Source organism: Cynocephalus volans, chromosome 12 (genome assembly GCF_027409185.1).
Source record: "Cynocephalus volans isolate mCynVol1 chromosome 12, mCynVol1.pri, whole genome shotgun sequence".
Lineage (NCBI taxonomy): Eukaryota > Metazoa > Chordata > Mammalia > Dermoptera > Cynocephalidae > Cynocephalus > Cynocephalus volans.
Window position 1 is genome coordinate 49,461,499 of NC_084471.1, and position 21,704 is coordinate 49,483,202.

Sequence of the window (21,704 nt, forward strand, 5' to 3'; positions counted from 1 at the left end):
ACACTCCAAGAAAATGTTCTGTATATCAAGACCACCAAATAGAATAAAGAGCCAAAATACTAAAATCTAAATTAAAGAAATAACTACCTTAAGTATTTCATTGAAGCCATAATGCTTTTCCATTATTTGCTGCTTTTCTGATTCCAGAATAGCACAACAAAGAAGAAGATGAAAATTTTTACACGGTAGTTCAGTCCACATTACCTATAAAATACAGAAGAACTATTTAGCAAACTATATCAATTCTTAAATATTTTCCTCACAGATACAATGCTGAATGTTGAATGGCTTCTATGCAAAGCAGAAGTTGCCTACTTGCGGTAGTTTACTTTTTCCCTAGCTAGGAAATGAGGGGTGGGGGAGTCTTCCTTTAGCTACAAAGTAACTAACATCAGATCTAACATCATGTGAATATGATGTATTCCAAATGTGGCTCTTTAGATAACTAGAGTAAGCATATCATTGAGCCTAATAAATAAGATAAATGGTATTAATTAAGGAGACACAGCCATGAGGTTAAGTTTAAGGTGTAAGTGTTAGATGCATTTTCAATATTTTTCTGAACCTTCAGTTTCTCACTTGTAAATCTTCAGTCCCTGAAAAAAAAAATAAGTTAACTCCTGGAAATAAAAAAAGATTCAGTTATACAGTATATGGGATCAAAAACACCCAGAGATAGCTCTACATTCTAAATATGTAAAACCCTTACAATCACATTATGTAACTCGTGTGTGTGTGTGTGTGTGTGTGTGTGTGTGTGTGTAAATAAATCACAGTATTCCTGATTGTGACAAAAACTGAATTAACTACCCAAAATTTATACCCAAATGTATAAAATGTTTGATCAATAGCTATACTTCTTCCTAAATGTACACAATGCCCTCAAATTTAGGGCCTTAATTTCTGGCTGGTTAATGTATCTAATAATATCTTTTCTGGAAAGGTAATAAGACCCACACAAATAATGCTATTAGAGAATACCTAAAATGTTTTTACTTCTTTCAAAATGAATAAATCAAGTTGAATAATTTTCAAACAAAAGCCAATTTTTGAAAGTTTAATTACAATGCAATTAACTTCAAAGGTTTCATTAAAAATTTCAATTTATTTGGTAAACACGGATTGAGAAGTTATTCTAGCTATGTGGTAATAATATTCTTACTTCATCCTTTAAAGAAGGTGTTGAGACACTAATTTAACAAAACTGATAAATATTTAAGAATGATTCCAGGTACAGAGCATGTGTTTTACTTCTAATTTCAGAACAGAAGAAATGAACACAAAGCAATGATCCTTCAGTCTAATGGTAGCAATCATCAACAGTATAGGAATCAATTTCCAACTGTAAAAGCCTCAGAGAGCACTGGGGTTCCACTGTATCTAAATCTGTTTATTATCCAAATGGATTATATCTCTATCCTTCCCTTGGGAGAATTTCTGTCATCCCTTAGTTTTTATAAAGGCAAAGCAGCAATCATTATACAAATATTCTATTAAAAAGCACACTGATCTGGTACTAACATATACTTAAGAAAATAATAATTTTTGGTTTTTCATAAACAGTTGCCCTGGGTGCAAAATAGAATAAAAGGATGTACACCAAAAACATGATAATGAATTTCCACCATTACCAGAATGTGGCAGAGCCTCACATAAAGTCAAGTTTCCAAAAGAACATAGGCAGGAAATGGACTAGAGAACTTGTTCTGGGATACCTCTTGGCCCCAAATCCTATAGGAATTGTGATTTAAAGAAAAAAGCTCAAAAGACCAGATATTCAGTTCAAAATCATAAATTTTTACAGACAAGCTGCAAATTCATCAGAATTTTGGAGCGAACTTACCTTAGAAACTTCAGTTAAGCTATCACAAGTCATTTATACTCTACAGAATAGATCGTTTCATAATAAATATTACATTTGTATAATAACTTAAGAACTTACCTCCCATAATCGAAGAATATCTAGAAAACTAAATTCCCTTTTAAATCTTATTAAAAGCCATCTGAAGCAAAAATAAAGGTATCCAGAGTCCTGAGATTCTACACAGAAGAAAAAAATACATATACGGCTTACTCTTATGCTAATTATGTCAGAATACAGTGACCTTTCTCAAACTCAAATTTTTCTAGTATCTTAGGTGATTAAAGCCCTATATATTTAATTGCCTCCTACCAATTCAAGGAAACAATACAAGTTTGCAAGCTGTAGTAGGTTGAATTATGTACCCCCAAAACTCCCTGAAGCTTGAATTGTGTCCCCCAAGTTTTATGTATTGGAAACTTGGCTCCCACTGGGACTGTTAAGAAGGTGGGAAACTCAATTACGGTAATTGAATGGTGGCGCCTTGAAGAGGTGATCGCATTGAAGGACCATGCCGTAGTGAATGGATTAAAAATGATTGTCAGGGGTGCAGTTCTGAGGGCTTTAAAAGAAGAGGAGAGTCTTTCTCTCTCTCTGCTCTCTCTGCTTCCACCATCTTGCAATGTGAGACCCCTGGGTCACTGCCAACACCACCAGATGGACTTTGGATTTCTCAGCCTCAGAAACTAAAAGCAATAAATTTCATTTTCTTTATAAATTACCCAGTTCCAAGTGTTTTGTTATAAGCAACACAAAATGGACTAATACACAAGCTAACTTCTTTTTAAAAACAACCAAACAATAACAAATAGTTCTTTTATAAATAAAAAGTTTTAAGGTAGAATTATACAAAGATAGTCTGGTCCCACACTTTTATTCCTCAGAGGAACTGAGGCATCAGCAGTAAAATATGTAAGTCTTTAAAAGAGTTCTTTACATTTTTTTTTTTCTGTGTATTACCCTACAATTTACTGGGTATAGTTCTCAAATTACCTAAGTAGCTGCAAAATCCACTGTCCAACAATCGAAGTAAGGTACTCAGCTGAATTAGCTGGGTCTTCATGCCTTGCATTTGTTCTTCAAAATTTTGATGCTTTAAAAGAAAATAATTGTTACCACACAAGAATATTTAATAAATATTTTATAGCACGTGATCAATGATAACTAAAACATGATGTCTAAGGACAAATGTTGGACTTACACCACATTGGTTATCTTAAAAAACACATAACTAAAAAGCTGAAGCAACACTAAAAAAAGGGGATAAAAAGAAAGAATCCTTGTTCTCAAACTAAGGATTTTTTTTTTTTTAAACCTCTATTCATCTCATTTCGATAAAGAAGAACACAGGAATAGCCACTGTAAATGACCGATATACTTATTTCTCACATAGCATAAAAAACTTGGTGAAAGGAACATATATTTGGGAAATAAATATTTATCAAATTATTTCCATTGTTAAACATTCCTTCACATTATCATATGAAATAAAATTAATTTTAGTTTTAATATGTAGCTCATTTTAAAGAATTAATTATTACTTAGGTTTGATGACATTAGGGAATCTGAAATTAAAACCATTTTCATGACAATACTAAAACATTATTTGTATTTCACACTTTAATTCTCTCTCAAATGCAAAGACTATATGAGGTATAAAGTTGCAAAAGACTAAATAGAGAAGAAGATATGGAAATCCAACTGTCTTTTATTAAATCAGATATTTTTAAAAATGAAAAATTTAAAAAATCCCTCTTCTCAGTAATTTACTTTTTCATTTGGGAAAGCACTTTTCATTAAAATAATATATGTTAAGGTATAATAGGTTTATAGCTATTTTTAAAGAATAAAAAAGTATTTATAAATTTCTCAGTATTAATTTTTCTTATGATAAACATCAATAGATATAACCCACATAGACAAAAGCTCTTTGGGGTCCTCAATAATACATAAGAGTGTGAAGGGGTAATGAGATCACAAAGTTTGAGAATTGCTATGGTTTACATGCTTTAAACCATCTTCAAAGTCGAGTAGATTCCTTACCAACATTTGAGACAAGGGGCCATGGGGCACCAAAACAAATGCTTTGAAAAGCTTCTTAGATGATTCTGATCCCTTTAATTCATGTGCCCCAACCCCTCCACTGTGACCTACTGCCCTAACCCTTGTGAAAAGCCTTAGAACTATATCTCCCTCACACTTCTTTTTTAGAGTACACACCAATACTCTATCAGATTAGAACCAATTTCATTTTTGATTTAAAAAAAGAAAAAAATACACTTAAAGGCTACTAATTCTCAATAAGCTGCTTCTGTTTAGTGAATTGAAGAGCTCTTTTAATAGACTAACTCAAGCCTTCAGGATATAGTTTCTCCACATTTATCAGATGGACCTGTAGTAGAAGGACAGAATTAACTCTTTGATTAAGAGGATATTTTTTGTTGTGACACAAAGACTGGAGTTGGTCTGGGAATACCAACTTGGCATAGCCACTTTAACCCACTCTGCTACAAAAAAGAAGCACCCCCAAATGACAGACACCAACTTCAAAAAAGTAGTTATTCTTGGAGAAGAGGAAGTGGGATCAACAACAGATATACAAAGGGATTCAACTGTATCTGTAAATATACGTGTGTGCAGGCGTGTGTGTGTATACAGCCATGACAGGAATATGTTCTGAGAAATGTGTCGTTAGGCAATTTCATAGTTGTGCAACCATCATGGAGTGTACTTACATAAACCTAGATGGTACAGCCCACTGCACGCCTGGGGTACATAGTCTAGCCTATGGCTCCTAGGCTACAAACCTGTACAGCATGTTACTGTACTGAATAATGAAGGCAATTATAACACAATGGTTAAATATCTGTGTGTATCTGAACATATTTAAACACAGAAAAGAGAGAGTAAAAATATGGTATTATAATCTTATGGAGCCACTGTTACATATAGGGCCCATCCTTGACTAAAACATCATTATGTGACACATGAAAGTGGGTGTGTGTGTGTGTATATGTATATGTATATATGTATATATATATATATATATTAATATGAATGGAAGTGGGGAGAAGAAAGGGAGAAACTAAAACTATATGGCAAAGTGGATGATGGGTATAAGAAAGTTCATTAGATTGTATATTGTGACTATTTCCATAGTAACAGACAAAGTCTATGCGTAGACCTACATTAGATATGAGTAAATGTCAACAAAAATAAATTTATGGACATTAGGTTCAGCCATCACAAAAGTAGTAAAAACTTACATGAAGTAAAGCTGTAAAACAAAAACAAGGAATCAAGAAGCAGCAGCACAATTTAAAGACACCAAAACAACAGCAATGTAGTAAAAAATAATCATATAGATTATTTTGATTGCCAATATCGCCCTCTTATCCAAATATTATGAAAAAAAAAAAGATGTGAGTAGACAAGAGATCTTTTTAGAATAAAAACTAGATAAATCCCCAGACCACCCTCAGTAGAAAAGGCAAATACAGAACATTTACTGTTAAAAAAACCAGAAGAAATTGAATCTTCTTCATACACAAAAAAGACAAATAGACTATAAAGTGTATATTAAATATGTTCAGAAAGGAGTCTTTACATATGAGATCTAAATACATGCACACATATATATGTATGTATGTATGCATGCATGTAGCATTATATGCCAATGTATTTGAGCATGCCAATACTTTCTTAGCTGTATTGAAAACTATTATTTTAAGAAACTAAATGCAGTATGTTCATGTTAATTTTTTTTGGAATACATACTACAAGCAGAGGTTTACACTAAGCACTGGCGAAAGAGTCACATGTTTATTCTACGAAAATCTGTTGAACAACCTCAGGTCAGGTGCTAGGATAATTCTGGTATGCTACCAGTGAAACAAAGACATAATAATCCCTTTATCAAGGAACATACTAGCTCTAGTGAAAAGAAGATAAACAACACAAACACAAGGAAGGCAGATAACAGTTTTTATGAAATTAGTATCAGTCGTACAAATCTTTATAACAAATGCCTCAGGTTTCTAGAGCACTTGGGAGTAATTGGAACTGAGAAGGTAGGCAAGTGAATCAATCAAAAAGGAAGACAATGATATTACCAGATTACTGCAATTGCTAATCCTTCCAAATAATCCCAAGATATTAATTCATGGCAAAGGACTAATTTGAATATTTATGAATTTAACAGTAAAAGGACATTTTAAAACTATCGAATCTTACCAAATATACAATTGGAAAAGAACTAAGAAAAGTGAGGATGAGTTGAAACCATGGACAACAGACTTGAGGAAATAAACAAGAGTGGGAAAAATCGGAAGGGGAAAGAAAAATAGGCAAACAAGAGGGAAAGAATAGAAGTAAAGAAAAAAGAAGGGTGCCACTTCCAAATTTCACAGTTGTATCCCAGAAACCCTGAGTTAAACCCTATATTATAGGCAAATATTTTAGATGATTAGAGATTCTAAGTCTTTATTACCTACTATATCTGAAAGGCCCAGCATCAAGTATATTAGTTTTATTTTGAAAAAATACAGTGACCCATGCAGTCAGGTCTTCAGATTTCATATGCCTTTATCTACTCTTTACCCCCTTTTCTTCTTTCTCATGGGTTGCCTGCAAAGACTTTCCTATTTCATTTCTCTGTTAATACTCTCTCCGCACTGTCAGAACTCTGTCTCAAAGATATAGCGACGATAATAGATAAAATGTTCTTTGTACTAATATGTATACATAGACATGGTTCAACTCTAATAATCACATACTTATGGAAAAATAACAATGAATTGCTAAGAAAGTGTCAGAGTTACAAACAGCTCAAACGTATCTAGGGAAAAATCAGTTACTATAATGAAAAAATCCAAAATGTTCATAAAAAGTAAGGATATTACTTGGCATGACTAAGCTTCATCTCTGAAACAGATGATACGAAAGTTCGACTACTTCACAAAACTGAATTCATCTATTTCATCAATATTTTACAATGACTCATGGCTTTTCTGTAGAACATAAACATTTATTTATATTAAATCCCAATTATTCCTGTACTACAGGCACATACTGTCTACTTCTTATATTAAAAACAGTGCCAGTATTTCCAAGCCTCTTGAAACGCTATTAAAAAGAAAGAAAGAAAAGAAGAGGCATGGAATAATTTTTTTTAAGTTCCATCATAGTTGTCTAAATATAAAAATCAATCTTATATAATAAGATTACACAACTAAAATTTTCAAAATCAGTTTGATTAAAGGAAGGAATTCCTGTTCTTACCATTTGGTCCATGTAAGAGGCAAAGCACCAAAAGGCATCCACTTCATTTTCCATCACATATAAAAGAGGGGAGAGTAAGTCACTCATTCCTTGCACATATCCTAAGTAGAAAAGAAAAAATAATGTCTCTGAAAACCAAAGCTTTATTTACCCTTTTGTGCATATCACCACCATTTCACTTAAAACTACATCTTTTCTTTGGGTTCAGAAACTGGCGGATATTGATGTTCACCAAGAAAAGAACAAAAACGAGGAGAAAGTGTAGTGAACAGGTGAAAAAGATGAGATGTTTTAGATTGAGATGTCAAGCAGTAGTTGCCAGTATGTGTCTTACTGTAGACATCACTATCTATGTATACATTAGAGTGTATAATATAAAAAAAAAAACAACACCAATGTGCTTAGAGCATCATGAGAAAGGAGAGGTGAAGACAGAACCCAGAGGAACATCAAATATAAGAGTACCTACTTCAAAGGGAGATTTGAAAAGGAATACTCAGAGAGGTAAGGGAAAAAAATCAAGGGAGAAGAATGTTGCAAGAATGTTGCAAAAATGAGGGAGAAGAATGTTGCAAAACTCAAGGAGACAGTTTCAAGACCAGAGTGGTCAACAGTGCCAAACTACCATATACAAGCAAAGTAAAATAAGAACTGAAAAGGGTCCAAGTGCTTTAGCAATCATACCATTGGTAACCCAAACAAAAGGAGCTACAAACAAAATTATGCACCTCTTTTAAATAGTCCTATCTCGTCCTTCTCTCTTATTTCTCTTACCTTTTCTTGTTACTCTATAACCAACCAATGCTAGCAACTGGGTTTAAACTAATCAATATTTTATACCTAAAGCTACCATTTGAACTACCTTTCTCTTGATGTTATTATAATTTCTCAACCGTGACACTAATTAGGGCCCTTGATTAACAGAAAAATTGGGGGGGAAAAAAAGAGAGAGCCAGCCCGTGGCTCACCTGGGAGAGTGTGGTGCTGATAGCACCAAGGCTGTGGGTTCAAATCCCTATATAGGAATGGCCGGTTGGCTCACTGGGGAGAGCGTGGTGCTGACAACACCAAGTCAAGGGTTAAGATCCCCTTAACCGGTCATCTTTTTTTTTTTTTTTAAAAAAAAGGCTGGCCAGTTAGCTCAGTTGGTCAGAATGCAGCTTTATAACACCAGGTCATGGGTTTGGATCCCCATACCAGCCAGCCACAAAAATAAAAGTTAAAAATAAAAAAAAGAAAAACAGAAAAATTGTGAAGTTAAGAAATTAAACTCTTCGCTTAAAAACAAATAAAATACATTGGTCTTGCTTTTCACCTGAACATGCTGAGCTTCTTGCTTTTTACTTCCATCTTATAAAATCCTTAATTTCCTTGTTTACAATTTGATTTCAGACTTAAGAGCAGACTTTTAAATCAATGACAGGACAAAAGGTCATACTCAGCCTTTTCACTTTCACATTATTATTCAACTTTAGTAACTTTTGTACACTTGTTAAAATTACATAGAGATTTTTTGATTGGCAGCTTGAGAAGTCTGTGGAAAATATAACTGCACTGAAGCCATTTAAAGAGTACATAAGGGGGAGGAAATAGTTCTGCTAGAAATGATACACAATTATATATCACTCTTCCTGTTTTAGACAAAAACTTTTTAAAAAATGACCCCAGGAAGCAGGTAAGCCAAAATCTCTTCAGAAAATTCAGATCAAACACATAATAGAGAAAGGCACTCAGACAGCCGCACGATCTCCTTTAGTTCAATTGCTCTGAGCTGCTGCTCTATTATCTACAGCTATGCCTTTCCACATAGTGCTATTAACCTCATCGTGTTTACACTGCACCCCATGGAAATACAGGTCTACTCACATTAGCATAAAAGGACACCTGGGTTCCCATGAAGGACATCCAATTATTACAGTGGCAGACAAAGGCGTTACCAAGACACTTAAAGAGCTAGGAAAAAATGGCATTTGACAAGATATCTAACTGTAAGCATTTCTACAAACTTAGGCAGACGGTTTCTAAAATAATCCACACTTTTAAGAAAAGAATAAGTTAAGTAGAAAGGAAGACTAAATTGTTATCATCAGAATTTTCCAACCTAGCACTGACAGTGAAATCAACAACAAATATAAAGCCTAAACCAATTAAAGTATGAAAGAAATCTAATCTGAATTCAACAAAATGCAAGAGTACCACTTTACTGAGTCTGACTACGTATGGTCTATGACAGAAATATTTCATGGTCTATGACAGAAATATTTCAAAGTGTGCTATTCAAAAGATTTACAAAGCACCTTTCCTCTGTTTTTTTTTAAAAAAAAGGTGCTTTATTATTAAGTATAACAAATAAAAATTTCTAAGAAGTTAATTTAATCCTTTAAGTCTTCAGCTTTCATATTGGATCACTACCATATTTCTTCTGTAAGTCTTAGCTGAAGCAAGCAGTCAAATTAATCTTCTTGTTCTGGTTCTCTTTAATCTATTTTATTTTATACATGATATTCTTTGGGGTATGTCATGAGTTGCAGGGGTGGAATTAATGTACAAATTCCTTTTAATTAAAGAAAGATTAAAGCTGTTTAAATTAGCATTCAGTGACACTCAGATTCTGCACTAGTGCTGACTGATGCACATCTTAATCAGCACTACTACAATTTCTAAAGTAGTTCCCTAAAATTATTTTCCTAGCAAATTTGTTTCAGTGGGGAGGTCTGAGAAATAAACTCCTTATCATCCTAGTGTACACTTTCATACACTGAACAGAAAAATTTAATCTACAAACAGGTCAATTGTCCAGGTAACTGAAGCTTATCCCTTAGAGTATCAAACAAACAAACAAAAAAATTTTGGAGGTTGGAAATCATTTTTAAAAACATTAGACACTCTCCTGCCTTCTTACATACAATATTTCCAGAATAATTTAACCTTTATTGATTACTCAGGATCATCGTGAACATATACTATAAAAAAAAGACACCACCCATAAAAACTTCCTGAAGTACAGTGTCTTTGCACTAACTAAAAATTACTTAAGTTCTTTTTAAGAACTTAAGAACTTTTGATAATTTTTATCTCCTTCCTCACTACTGAGACTATATTCAATGTAAATACACCTACACTTCATCTATGGGCTAAGAAGCCAAACAACTCAATAAGATGGAATCGCCTATAAGGCAGAGTAAATTTACAACCCAGGTTCCTCTTCCACAAGTAAAGGGCAAGTATGTGGTCCACTGCTTTTATAAAAACTATCTTGGCTTCTCACAAGACCAGAGTTATTAGTGGAAACCTTGACTATGTTTCAGATAAATAAAGTACCTAAATAGAAGAGGAAGGGATTAGTACAGACGAATGGAGATCGCAAATTATCCAATTAGCTTGTTTGGGACTATGCCCTGAAAAAACTGAGCATTCACAAACTCCTGCTACAGAATGTGTGTGAATTCCTATCTGAGACAATGGAGCAATGCCATCTGTTCCCAGGGACGATGGTCCTATTCCCTACAGTGGTAACAGAAACTAAATGGCAATGGGTTGGGGTGCTTGAAGGTATAGAGGTAAGCACGCCAACCTGCAATAAAGACCTAGGTCTCTTGTGTGACCTTGTGTCACTCTCTCAATCAATATAACCTACTCATAAAGTGGGAATTATTTCCCCACTTCTTTAAAAGGCTACTATTAGAATTAAAATAAAAACCAACACTAGCATGACAGCACTCTGTAATCTGAAAAGAACTCTACCATTATGCTTTCAGTGATCCAATTTGAAGCTCACTATAGGGGTTATAAACAGGACTGCCTATATTTTACATTTTAAAGAGAACTCTGACTTTCAAATTATTGTAACCAAAGAGGCTAATGCCACAAGATCCACAAAAGAGTTTACATCTTCCCTTAATTTACATGTAAAAAGCAAAGAGGAATTTACAAAGATTCAAACAGTAAAAAAAAAAAAAAAAAAAAAGTACCCAAAATCCAAGGTTCATTTGGGTTTAATGTACTGAATAGCCAATCACCTTCTCCAAAAGCTGTCTCAAGCTCTACTAAAGTAATCAGGAGAAACATCTATTTCTACTAACCTCTAGCTGGGAGTCACTCACATAGTAGGCAACTCAAACTTTTCCTTTCTATTATTTATACTTATTTAAATGTTAATGGTTAGGAAATTTGTTGGTCCTTTAAAAAAAACAGCTCTTGCCTCTTAAAATATTGGTTCCTCAAGTTTTCTACCCCTTAGCATCCCTTTGCCATGCAATTTCCCACTTCTCCCTCAAGCATCTAACATTCCCAGTAGGAAGACTTCCCCCAAAAAAGAGTAGGCTTTACATGCCCTAAAAATTATCTGTACTGGTTGTCTAAGATATCAAATCAGTATTTTTTCTTCACAAAGGAAAAAGCATATCAAACAATATCAAACAATGATTCTCAGATTTTCTCAGCTCACGGCACCCTTAACATCTTGGTAAACTTTTTCCAAGGCACTCCTGGTCTCAAAGAAATAACAGCTCCATTTATTAGTTAGGTCCAAACAACTTAATATGTATTTATGTCCTATGAACTTAGCACTTGTTGAGCACTATACTACTTCTTAAGCTTGGAATTCAACTGGATACCACCATCCTCATTTCCTGTTCCTCATTTATTTTCACACAGTATTTTGCTTTGCAAATATCCAGGTTTGCAAAGATATGACTTAATTGAAATAAATGTAGTGATCTAATATTAAAAGAGCATCACCTTATAACACCACCTTATAACACCAAAGTCAAGGGTTTGGATCCCCATACCATCCAGCCACCAAAATAGTAATAATAATTAGTAGTAATAATAAAAACAACAAAAACAATAATAATTCCTAAAACCCTTAACAAATGCTAGTAGTTAGAGCAGTATCCTACAAACGTCACTATAATTCTCCCCAAAATTAGAAATTTCCCATGGTGCCCCTGTGAGTTTGCTGTAGCAATCCAAGGCTCCCACTTGGGAACCATAACATTATATGTCTCCAATTCCTATGGAACAACCCTTATAAAAAGTAGACCACAGAGCTATTACCTATGTCTAACTAGTTAATAAATTTCAATTCTAAAGTAAATATATATTAATCTTTTAAAATTAGGACTTTAGAAGAGAACTTACCTAAATCAAAATCATACATACAGTAGGTCATCAAAATGTCATGAAGCAAAATCAACCCTGGATTATCTTGGCCTTCATAAAACTTGTTTGTTCGATCTGTTCTGTTAACATCTTTTTCTGAAGAGCAAAATTATCGTGTTTGAAAACCTTTTGAAAAATAGATTCTTATAAAGCTCACATCTTGTAAGTACAGAATTATTTTTCCTGCTATTAATTTCACTCTCTTGACAAGCTTTATTTAATGAAAGAAAAAACTCATCAAAGTCCATTTCAAATATGCAATAAAATAACATTTCAGAATTTTTTCAAAAATCAGTCCACCTCCTAATGCGTAGATCTTAAAATATTTTTCAATTTTTACCTAAACATAAAAACCTTTTAATTGGATAGTAGGAAACATTTTCAGTCAATTAAAAGCAACACTAAATAATAATTCACATTAGTTAGCAGTAAAAATGCCAGTCATTAAAGCATGTGATAGGTAGTAGTACCTGAAAACAGTAATTTTAAAATGCTACTATCCAATCAAGCATAATCGAAGAGATTTGTTCCATTCATAATTGCTTCATTTATTATAAGAAGTATTATCAACTTATTTGTCATGTTCCACAATGACCTTTAGGATAAATTACTTCCTTATTTTCATAGATACACCATCCAGTTTGGATTTTATTATAAGCAATTTATTTTAATTTTGTAAAAATTAGAATCCACACTTTGCTGGAAATGACTTCATGATACTAAAAACAGATTTGGAAAAATCACCATGAGTGATTGACAATTCGATTCACAAACACTGATGCCTACTAAGTGCATCTTGTTGTGAAAGACCTTACAGATAAAGAGGCATTGTCCAAACTTGGATCCCTCAGTAAATTAGGAAGAAATCATTTAAATAAACTCGAAATGATTACTCTATAAAGAATCCTATTTAAAAGCCATAACTGCCCTACCCTGTGTTAAACTGAATAATTTGAAAACTTTCTCAAAGCTCTTTACAAAGAGACAGGGTGGTATTTTACAAAGGAATAGAATCTAACAATGTCATGATACAAGTCATGGTTGATGACATGAGTTTATATTCTATAAAGATATTTTTAAAAATTATTAGAACAATATTCTAGCTTTCTGTTAAAACATACTACATTTGATTTTTAAAAAGCAAGCATACATCTATAGAATTGTAGATATATTTCTCAAATAAGTAAGCAAAAGCAGTATCAAAAAACACTATAAATATAAAATTTCCATTAAAAATGTCAAAATGTTTCTTTTTTATTTCATAGTTGATAAAGATATACCCTAATAAGTTAATTTTTTTATTAACTTAAGCACAATTTACATAGTCATAATGCCAATATAGAATATGTCCCTTAATAGGTATTTTAAACATGGTAAAAAGTTGCTTAGACCCTCACGAACGATCAGTATTTCTTCTTGTGCATATATTTAGTAATGACAAAACAGAAAGGAATCAACAATGATGTTTTACACAGTATTTCTAGAAAGAAAATGAGTACTTAAGTTTTTTTTTAAAAAAAAGCCATAGTTAAATCCAACTCTCCATCTAAAAGGCTAAAGAAAAACACACCATGGTGACGCCATTTGATATTTACCAATGTTTTTTGGCTGCCCCCCTGCCAAAAAAAAAAAAAAAAAACCACTTCCATGACTGCAGCTATGACCAGCCCTTTCTCTTGTGCATGAGATCCATTCCCTATTGGCTACCAAAGGACTCTAGTAATTCTTACCTAGTTGCTCCAGTAATTCTTGTCTCCCTCTCTAGTTTCATCACTAACTCCCTCTCTTCTGGACCATTCCCATAGCATTCAACCATACTGTTGTTTCTTTCATCATCACAAAAATATTTCTTCACCTTACTTTTCCTTCTAACTGCTGCCCCATTTTCTCTTCATCTGTTTAGAACAAAACTCCTTGAAAGAACTGTACGTACTGTCTCCAAGTCCTCTCTTTCCATTCTCTCTTGAACTTGCTCTAATCAGACTGTCACACTTACCAATCCACCAAAATTCCGTTGTTTTTTTTTTTTCTGACCGGTAAGGGGATCGCAACCTTCTGCATGGTGTTGTCTACACCATGCTCAACCAGTGAGCACACCGGCCATCCCTATATAGAATCCAAACCCGTGGCCTGGGCGCTAACAGCACTGCACTCACCCGAATGAGCCACAGGGCCGGCCCCACCAAAATTCCTCTTTAATCAAAATCTCCAGTGATCTCCTCGTTACTCTATGCAATGGTCAATTCAAGTCTTTATCTTAATATCTCAGTAACTCTTTCTTGAAATACTTTCTTATCTTTTAGGATATCAAATTCTTATATCTTCCCTCTTTTTCTCTGCCTCTTTTCTCAGTCTCCTTTGCTGATTTCGCCTAATTTTTCCTACTTATAAATTAAAGTGTCTCAGGGCTTAGCTCTTGGACCCCTCCTTTCTAATTGTATTTCTAACTGTGTTTTTCTAACTATTTTCTTGGCAATTCCATCTATTTTCATAATTCATATTATGAAATGACCCCTAAATTTATCTCCAACCCCATATCTGCCATGAATCCCACTCTATATATCCACTTCCTACTCTACATTAACTTGTGCATATCCAATAGGCATCTCAAAATTTATGCTCAAAATTAAATTCTAAATATTCCCTTCCAAATTTGCTTCTCTCATAGTTTTTCCCATCTTAGTAAAAAACAGCAACTTCATTCCTCCAGTTGCTCACCCTAAAAACACCAGAGTCATCCTTAAGTGTTTGCTTTCCTTGTCTGACACTAATGAATCATTTAAATGTTTCAAAACACAGATCTCTCTCTTTCCACCGTTCAGATCTCCCACGCAACTCATTCTACTCCCCACCCTGCTTAATCCATCCCAGCCACACTGGTCTCCTTGCTCTTCTTCAAACATGCTGAGGTCCTGAAGCAGAAACAAGTCTAGACCTCACTGTTCCCCTCTGCACAGACTGCCCTTAACCCAGATAATTGCATGGCACACATTCCCTGCTTTGCTAAGTCTCTATTCAAATCTCACCCACTCACTTGATAGACCCTTAGATCAAGAAATCATCTCTCACTTGGATTTTTTTTTTATAGCAATAGCCTCAAATGGTCTTTCTCCTTCCACTCCTGCCCACCTACAACTATTCTCCAGACAGCAGCCAAAGTGATTTGTTAAAACGTAAGTCAGATCATGCTACTCTTCTGCTCAAAATCCTCCAGTGATTTCCCATCTCAGAGTAAAAGCCCAAGTCTTTACGATGACCTACAAGGTTCTATGTGATCTGCATCTAATCCTCCACCATTTCCTCTCTGACCTCATAAGTTTCTATACTCTACCCTCAACTCATTTCAGTCATACTTGCTTCAAATACGCAAAAGTCCTGGAGTGAGAACAAACCTAACACATTTCTTTCTGCTTGGAACGCCTTTCACCTGTATATCTACATAGCTCACCCTTCCCCTTTTCCAATTTTCTACTCAAATACCAATTTCTCAGTAAAAGCCTTCCCTGTTTGTCCAAGTTAAAACTGCAACATCGAACACAAACTTCCTAACACTCCTCCTTGCTGTAGTTTTCTATTTAGCACTTACCACTAACATACCACATATGTTACTTACTTATCTTGTTTACTGTCTGTTCTTCCCCACAGGAATGGAAGCTCCTTGAGGGCAAGAATTTTGCCTGTTTTGTTCACTGATGAATCCCCAATACCTAGAGGAAAGCCTAGTACATAATAGGCACTAAGTAAATATTTATTGAATGAATGTATGAATGAAAGCTTAAAATAATCAATGTGATTTTTAAAAAGATTCCCTGGTGATTCTTATGTGCAGCCAAGGTTAGAAACCACTGCTCTAAAGACTAGGATTCTGGACCTTCTAAACTGTCTCGTTTTTTCACTTGGGCAACATCATCTATTCACATGGATATTTATACTGATAATATCCCAGTTTATATTTCCTATTAGACTACTCCAGACTATTCAATTAGCTACCTGACATTCCATTTGTAAGTCTCATCTTAAGGTGTATATATATCTAACAACGAATTCAATTTCAACTTATCCCACTTTCTTCATCTCAGTAAGTGGCACCACCAATCACCCAATTTCTCAAGTCAAAAAACTGAGTCCTATCCTTGATTTCTCTTTCCCCTTCACATCCCACATTTAATACAGCAGAATGTCTTACCAATTCTATAATCAAAATACAACTTAAACCCATCTACTTCTCTGCATTTCCACTACCACCACCTCTTGCTTGGACTTCCACTTTCTACCAACTGGTCTCCCTATTCCTTCTCTTATCTTGATTCAATCCATTTCCACACAGCAGCAAAAATGATTTTAAAATATAATTAAAATGTTCCATAGTTTCTCATCATACTTGACGTAAAATCCAACTTCTTGGCATGATCTACAAGGCCTATAGCTTACTGCGTAGTTTTGTTTTTGACAAAGTGAATTTATACCCCAAAAAAAGCTTTTCATAATCATTCCCAAAAAATACTTTTGGTAAATATATTACAGAAAAAGAATGTTTTAACACTAACTTATTATATATATTTCTACTGGTATAAAGCATGGTATTGTTGAAAGGCCACTGAATTAAGAATTAGATCTGAGTATGAATGAGTCTGGGCTACAGAACTGGAGAGATGGTTTAAAACAATTTATTGACCTTCTCTGAGCTTCAGTTTTAGTATTTGCTAAAAATTGGCAAATTGGACTAAAGTATGGCTGAATTCAAATTATATTATGGGAAATTAAAATATCTAAATTTTCTTACGAGTCTCCTGGAAAGAGTGAGAATAGGACCGAAGAAAGGTTGAGAAGATCAGTCATCGTACTGTTGCCTGATATAAAGGGATGAGGATATGGCATTTGGAAAGAAAAGGCTTAAATATAGGCTTAATATAGGATTAGTTGACCTCTAAGATCCTTTTCAGCTTGAATATTTTATGGACAGGCAGGAAAAAAAAACAGAGTCCATTATCATTTTTTCTACTGAAAATGAAAATAGCAGGGGGCTTCAGTTGGAAACTTTAGATAACTCCATGAGTCAGGACCCCCAATATTTTTCTTAACGAGAGGAAGGACAGAGTTTATTCTGGTATAATTTATTTTTCAGAAAAATAATGTTGTTTTTCAATCAAAAGTACTATTGCCAAAAAGATCTCGGCACCTGTTGTTATGTCTACAAAAGCTACCAATCAATCTGTTATTGTTGGGCTTTCTAAATATAATTTAGAGAATTCTTTCTTCCACAGGAGGGTGGGGGTGGCTGTGGTCATGATGATAACACATCCCTCTAGCTTTATTTATGAAGCTGCAGATATACAAATCCAAACACAACAAAATAATTTCAATAATAATATCCACCACTATCCAAAGCTATCCTAAAATTATATAGACACATGTAATAAGATAATCAAGAACATTAAAACTGGACTCTTCACTTAATCATGAGACAAGTCATTTATACTCTCAATGCTAGTTTTCTCATCTGTAAAATGGAGATTATGAATTAAGACTTGGCAGTAGACAGGTACAGGAGTAACTATACACCCTAACTTATTATACCAACCTGGTCTTTATCATAAGAGTCAGACAACCCAGTACTGACTATTTGGAAATAAGTCTAATGCTTTTATGATAGAATTCTAGCAAGCATCTTTTTAGAGATCCGTTATTCCCAGGTGAATAATTATTCTCTTTTCAAATACTAACAAAAATTTACTATAGTCATTTATGTCATTAAAAAAAAAAATGAATACATATTTAAAGGTCTATAGGGATATAAACCGAAGCCTATTAACCATAATTATCTCAGGGTGACAAAAACAACACTCATTTTTATTTTCTTCTTTCTGTTCACCTATACTTCCTAACTTTTCTGTAATAAACAGAAATTGCTTTCACAATTAGGAAGAAAACTGAAAGGTTTTTTTAAGTGAAATTAATTCAAACAAGCAAATGAAGTTAAACAAGCTTTTTCTTAATTCACATTTTGGAACTGAAAATTAAATAAATCACTACCTATAAATACACTGACTGAATTCATATACCTATTGAAAGAGGAACAACCAAGAACATTAAACACACACTCCAATGTATTTTCCAATTCTGATTTCTCTTTTGAGCCCTAATGCTGTAACATGTATCTTCACTTCTTTAATTTTATTAAAACTTCAATGTAAACCCCTCTCTTGCATTTCCAAAGTTGTTAAGAAAAAAATTACCAATGAGACTTCTATAATCTCTTAACCTCGAATTTCTCTTCTCTTGCTCCTCGCTGACAGATTTCCACTGTAGTTTCATCCTGAAGTATTCATCGCTATAGAAAACAATTTTATACCAAAGAAAGCTGTTTGAAAACTTTATTTTTAACATTGCTTAACTGGGTTTTCTATAAACAGTACATCAAAGCATTTATGATGCTAGTGGGATGAAAGTTTATAAACATGATAGTGAAATGTTTTACATTTTGACAGATGAGTGAAAACAAAAGAAAAAAATAACCTTATACATGTCACAAAGCTGATGTAATAAACTTTGTTATACTACTAGAATAATCTTAGGTACACTTTCAAGGAAACATTTACATCAACCATTAAAATCATTTATAAAATATTCTAGTCATTAAATATTTGAAGTCTCTGAATAATCATAAATACCAATCTAAATGATTTTTCTTATAAATGTGACATAAGAGTTCCCGTTTCAATCAGTTCATTACAGAAACTTACTAATGTGAAAATATCTTAGAAAAACTGGTAAAACATGTTGGAAAGAGAAAGAATTGTTAGAGAATTTGAACATCCACATAATGATTGAAAGTAACTTTAAGTCAAAGACTAAACTGTCAACTGGGAACAAGAAATGTACCTGGAAAGTTGGTTTGTGTTTCTTATCTTTCCCAATCTGAGAAATAACTTAAAATAGAAACGCTCTTCTACAAAACAATGAAGGATCAGTTTATGCTACAAGAGCACCAGGAAAATAATTTAAAGGTAATTAACTTCAACAGCAAGCACACTTCTTATGAGCCAATTTTATGATTCAATACTAAATTATAAAAATAAATCAAGATGAATAAGATATATTTTTAAATGTATAAATACTTATCTTTCAAGTATGCAAAAAGCTTGTACAAGGCTTGTACAAAGGAACTAAAATTTTTTTTACCAACTGTTTACATATTCACCAACCTAAGTGCAGTGAGATCCTTCTAATACGTGTTTCTGGTTTGAAATAATTACAGTGCTCATAATTTTTAAGTTAAAATGATGAAAACAATCACAATAATATGTTGAACTTTTAGAAGGAGAGAACAGTACTGTAATTACTAGAGGTAGAAAGAGAAGGAGGAGGGGAGCGGAAGAGGGAGAGAGTAAATGAGAAATCAGTGAGAAATTGGTTAACAGACACAAAGAACGATTACATATTATAACAATAAATAAACTAACTATCCTGATTTGACTGTCACACATTGTACACAAATACTAATAGTCAACTTTGTACCCCACAAATATGTATAATCAATTATCCTTCAATTAAAAAAAGAAAAGAAAAGAAATTATTTTCTCATTCCCTAGTCTATTCCAAATCCTCACCTAGAAACCCTATACTAGTCTGTATGGGTGGATTACTTCGATTTCTTTGATGAACACACAAAAGGCCATTACTTACGTCTTTTGCTTTTGTAATTGAGTTCTTTCCTCCTTGGTACTGTCCCAAGGAAAATAACCCAGAAGAAATTTCCATGCTTGCTTTCTCAATGCATGACTAAGTCCCTGAAAGCATAAATATTAAACACATTAGTATAAACAAAATGCAATACTATAAATTCACAAGATTTGCACATAAACAGGAAAACTAAACTTTAAGAGGTCGTTTTATACATAAAAATAGTTCAATTCAGTGAACACTATCTTGTTCCTTACTTCTAGATTCTGAAGATGTAAGCAGTTGCCAGAAAGCTTAAACAATGCAGAGTATACAGCAGACTGTATAGTAGACAGTGGGACTGATGAGTCTTTCTAAGCCCAACCTTACCAGATAAGGTGAATACTACTGGGGTGCACAGTTCCTTCACATAACCCAAAGAATATCCTCCTCTAGGGTTAAGGCCATCCCCCAACCCCCAAGGACATCGTAAGTACCTCTGTCCACTCAATCCAGAATTCCTAAGGATCATTCATCAAAGAAATAAAGAAGTTCATTCCTCTTCTAAAAAAATGTTTAAGTTAAAAAAACAACGAAAACTTGAATACTAGCAGTTTATAATATAATCCACGTTGGAGTGTTTAAATTACCCCTCTAAATATCATCTGCTTCATACTGTCTACATTTAAAATTCTTCCTTCAGAATCAATGTTCTTAGTCCATTCTTCCAGAGATACTGGCTCTCTCCTTTGAACAACAGGCCGTTCTCCCAAATCAATCTAAAATAAGAAGATAAGGAATAACAAGTACATCTTTAGCCAGTGAAATTAAAATATAGAAACTAAATCTTAAAATACCATTTTTCAAGCCGGCCTGTTAGCTTAATTGGCTAGAGCGTGGTGCTGATAACACCAAGGTCTAGGGTTTGATCCCTGTGCTGGCCCCCCAAAATAAAAAATAAATAAGTAAAATAAAATAAAACACTATTTTTCAGAACTCATGTCTGAAAAATATCTAATATCTTCCCTTATTTTCCAATGCTTAGTTTATGAACTCTAGTGGGTAGCATTACATACGTTTTCCCTCCTACTAAACCGAATAACTGGGTTACAAATTCAGAGACAGGAAATCCCATAATAAAAACATTTGTTATTTTTAAAAAATGTTCTTTCCTCTCTTGTATTTCAATCACGTAAGTACAGAACATTCAACATGTAAATTCTATAAGAGATCCTTCAAACTAAATGGTATACTGTATTATTCAAAAAGTGAGAATATGTAATTATTCCATTAATCATATTCTAAAATCAGCTTTTCTTCCAAACTAAAGTTTATAATTCTCAGAACTGATTTATGACCCATTAGCCACACTTGCCATCTTCTATAGTTTTTATTCAATTAACAGATGTTGGTAATTTTAAAATACCATTTGCAAGACAAGCCCTTTAATTAAGTACTGCAATTTAAATATTTATAATATTCTAACTATGTGCAAGCCTAGAATTGTAGCAAATTCAAAAGTCTTGTTGAGGGTATATAAAGATTTGCCATAATTCAGGTCCAAAACCATCTTACTTAAAAAAAGAAAAGATTTACATGAGAATGGAAGCCCTAAAGTAGTGCCCCAACTAGCTGCTTATGATGCCTACTGAGAAACATGCAAATTAGGAACAGAACTAAGAGGCAATAGGCAAGAATCACTCAATCAATGAAACAACCAACCTGTTCATTATAATCA

The 21,704-nt window shown here is 33.5% G+C and overlaps 1 protein-coding gene across 4 annotated transcripts in view; it reads right to left on the reverse strand.

The window, feature by feature from the left end:
• Positions 1–21,704, reverse strand: part of TBC1D15 (TBC1 domain family member 15) — a 70,041-nt gene that overhangs the window by 2,572 nt on the left and 45,765 nt on the right. For 3 of the 4 annotated variants that reach the window (XM_063074601.1, XM_063074600.1, XM_063074603.1), the window contains exons 8-15: positions 20,617–20,745; positions 19,991–20,094; positions 18,541–18,635; positions 12,284–12,400; positions 7,142–7,242; positions 2,855–2,954; positions 1,943–2,040; positions 88–204 (exon numbers count right to left, since the gene is read on the reverse strand). In XM_063074601.1, coding sequence (XP_062930671.1) covers positions 88–204; positions 1,943–2,040; positions 2,855–2,954; positions 7,142–7,242; positions 12,284–12,400; positions 18,541–18,635; positions 19,991–20,094; positions 20,617–20,745 — 861 coding nt within the window. The remainder of the gene's footprint in view (positions 1–87; positions 205–1,942; positions 2,041–2,854; positions 2,955–7,141; positions 7,243–12,283; positions 12,401–18,540; positions 18,636–19,990; positions 20,095–20,616; positions 20,746–21,704) is intronic. The other variant, XM_063074602.1, reaches the window with a different exon arrangement.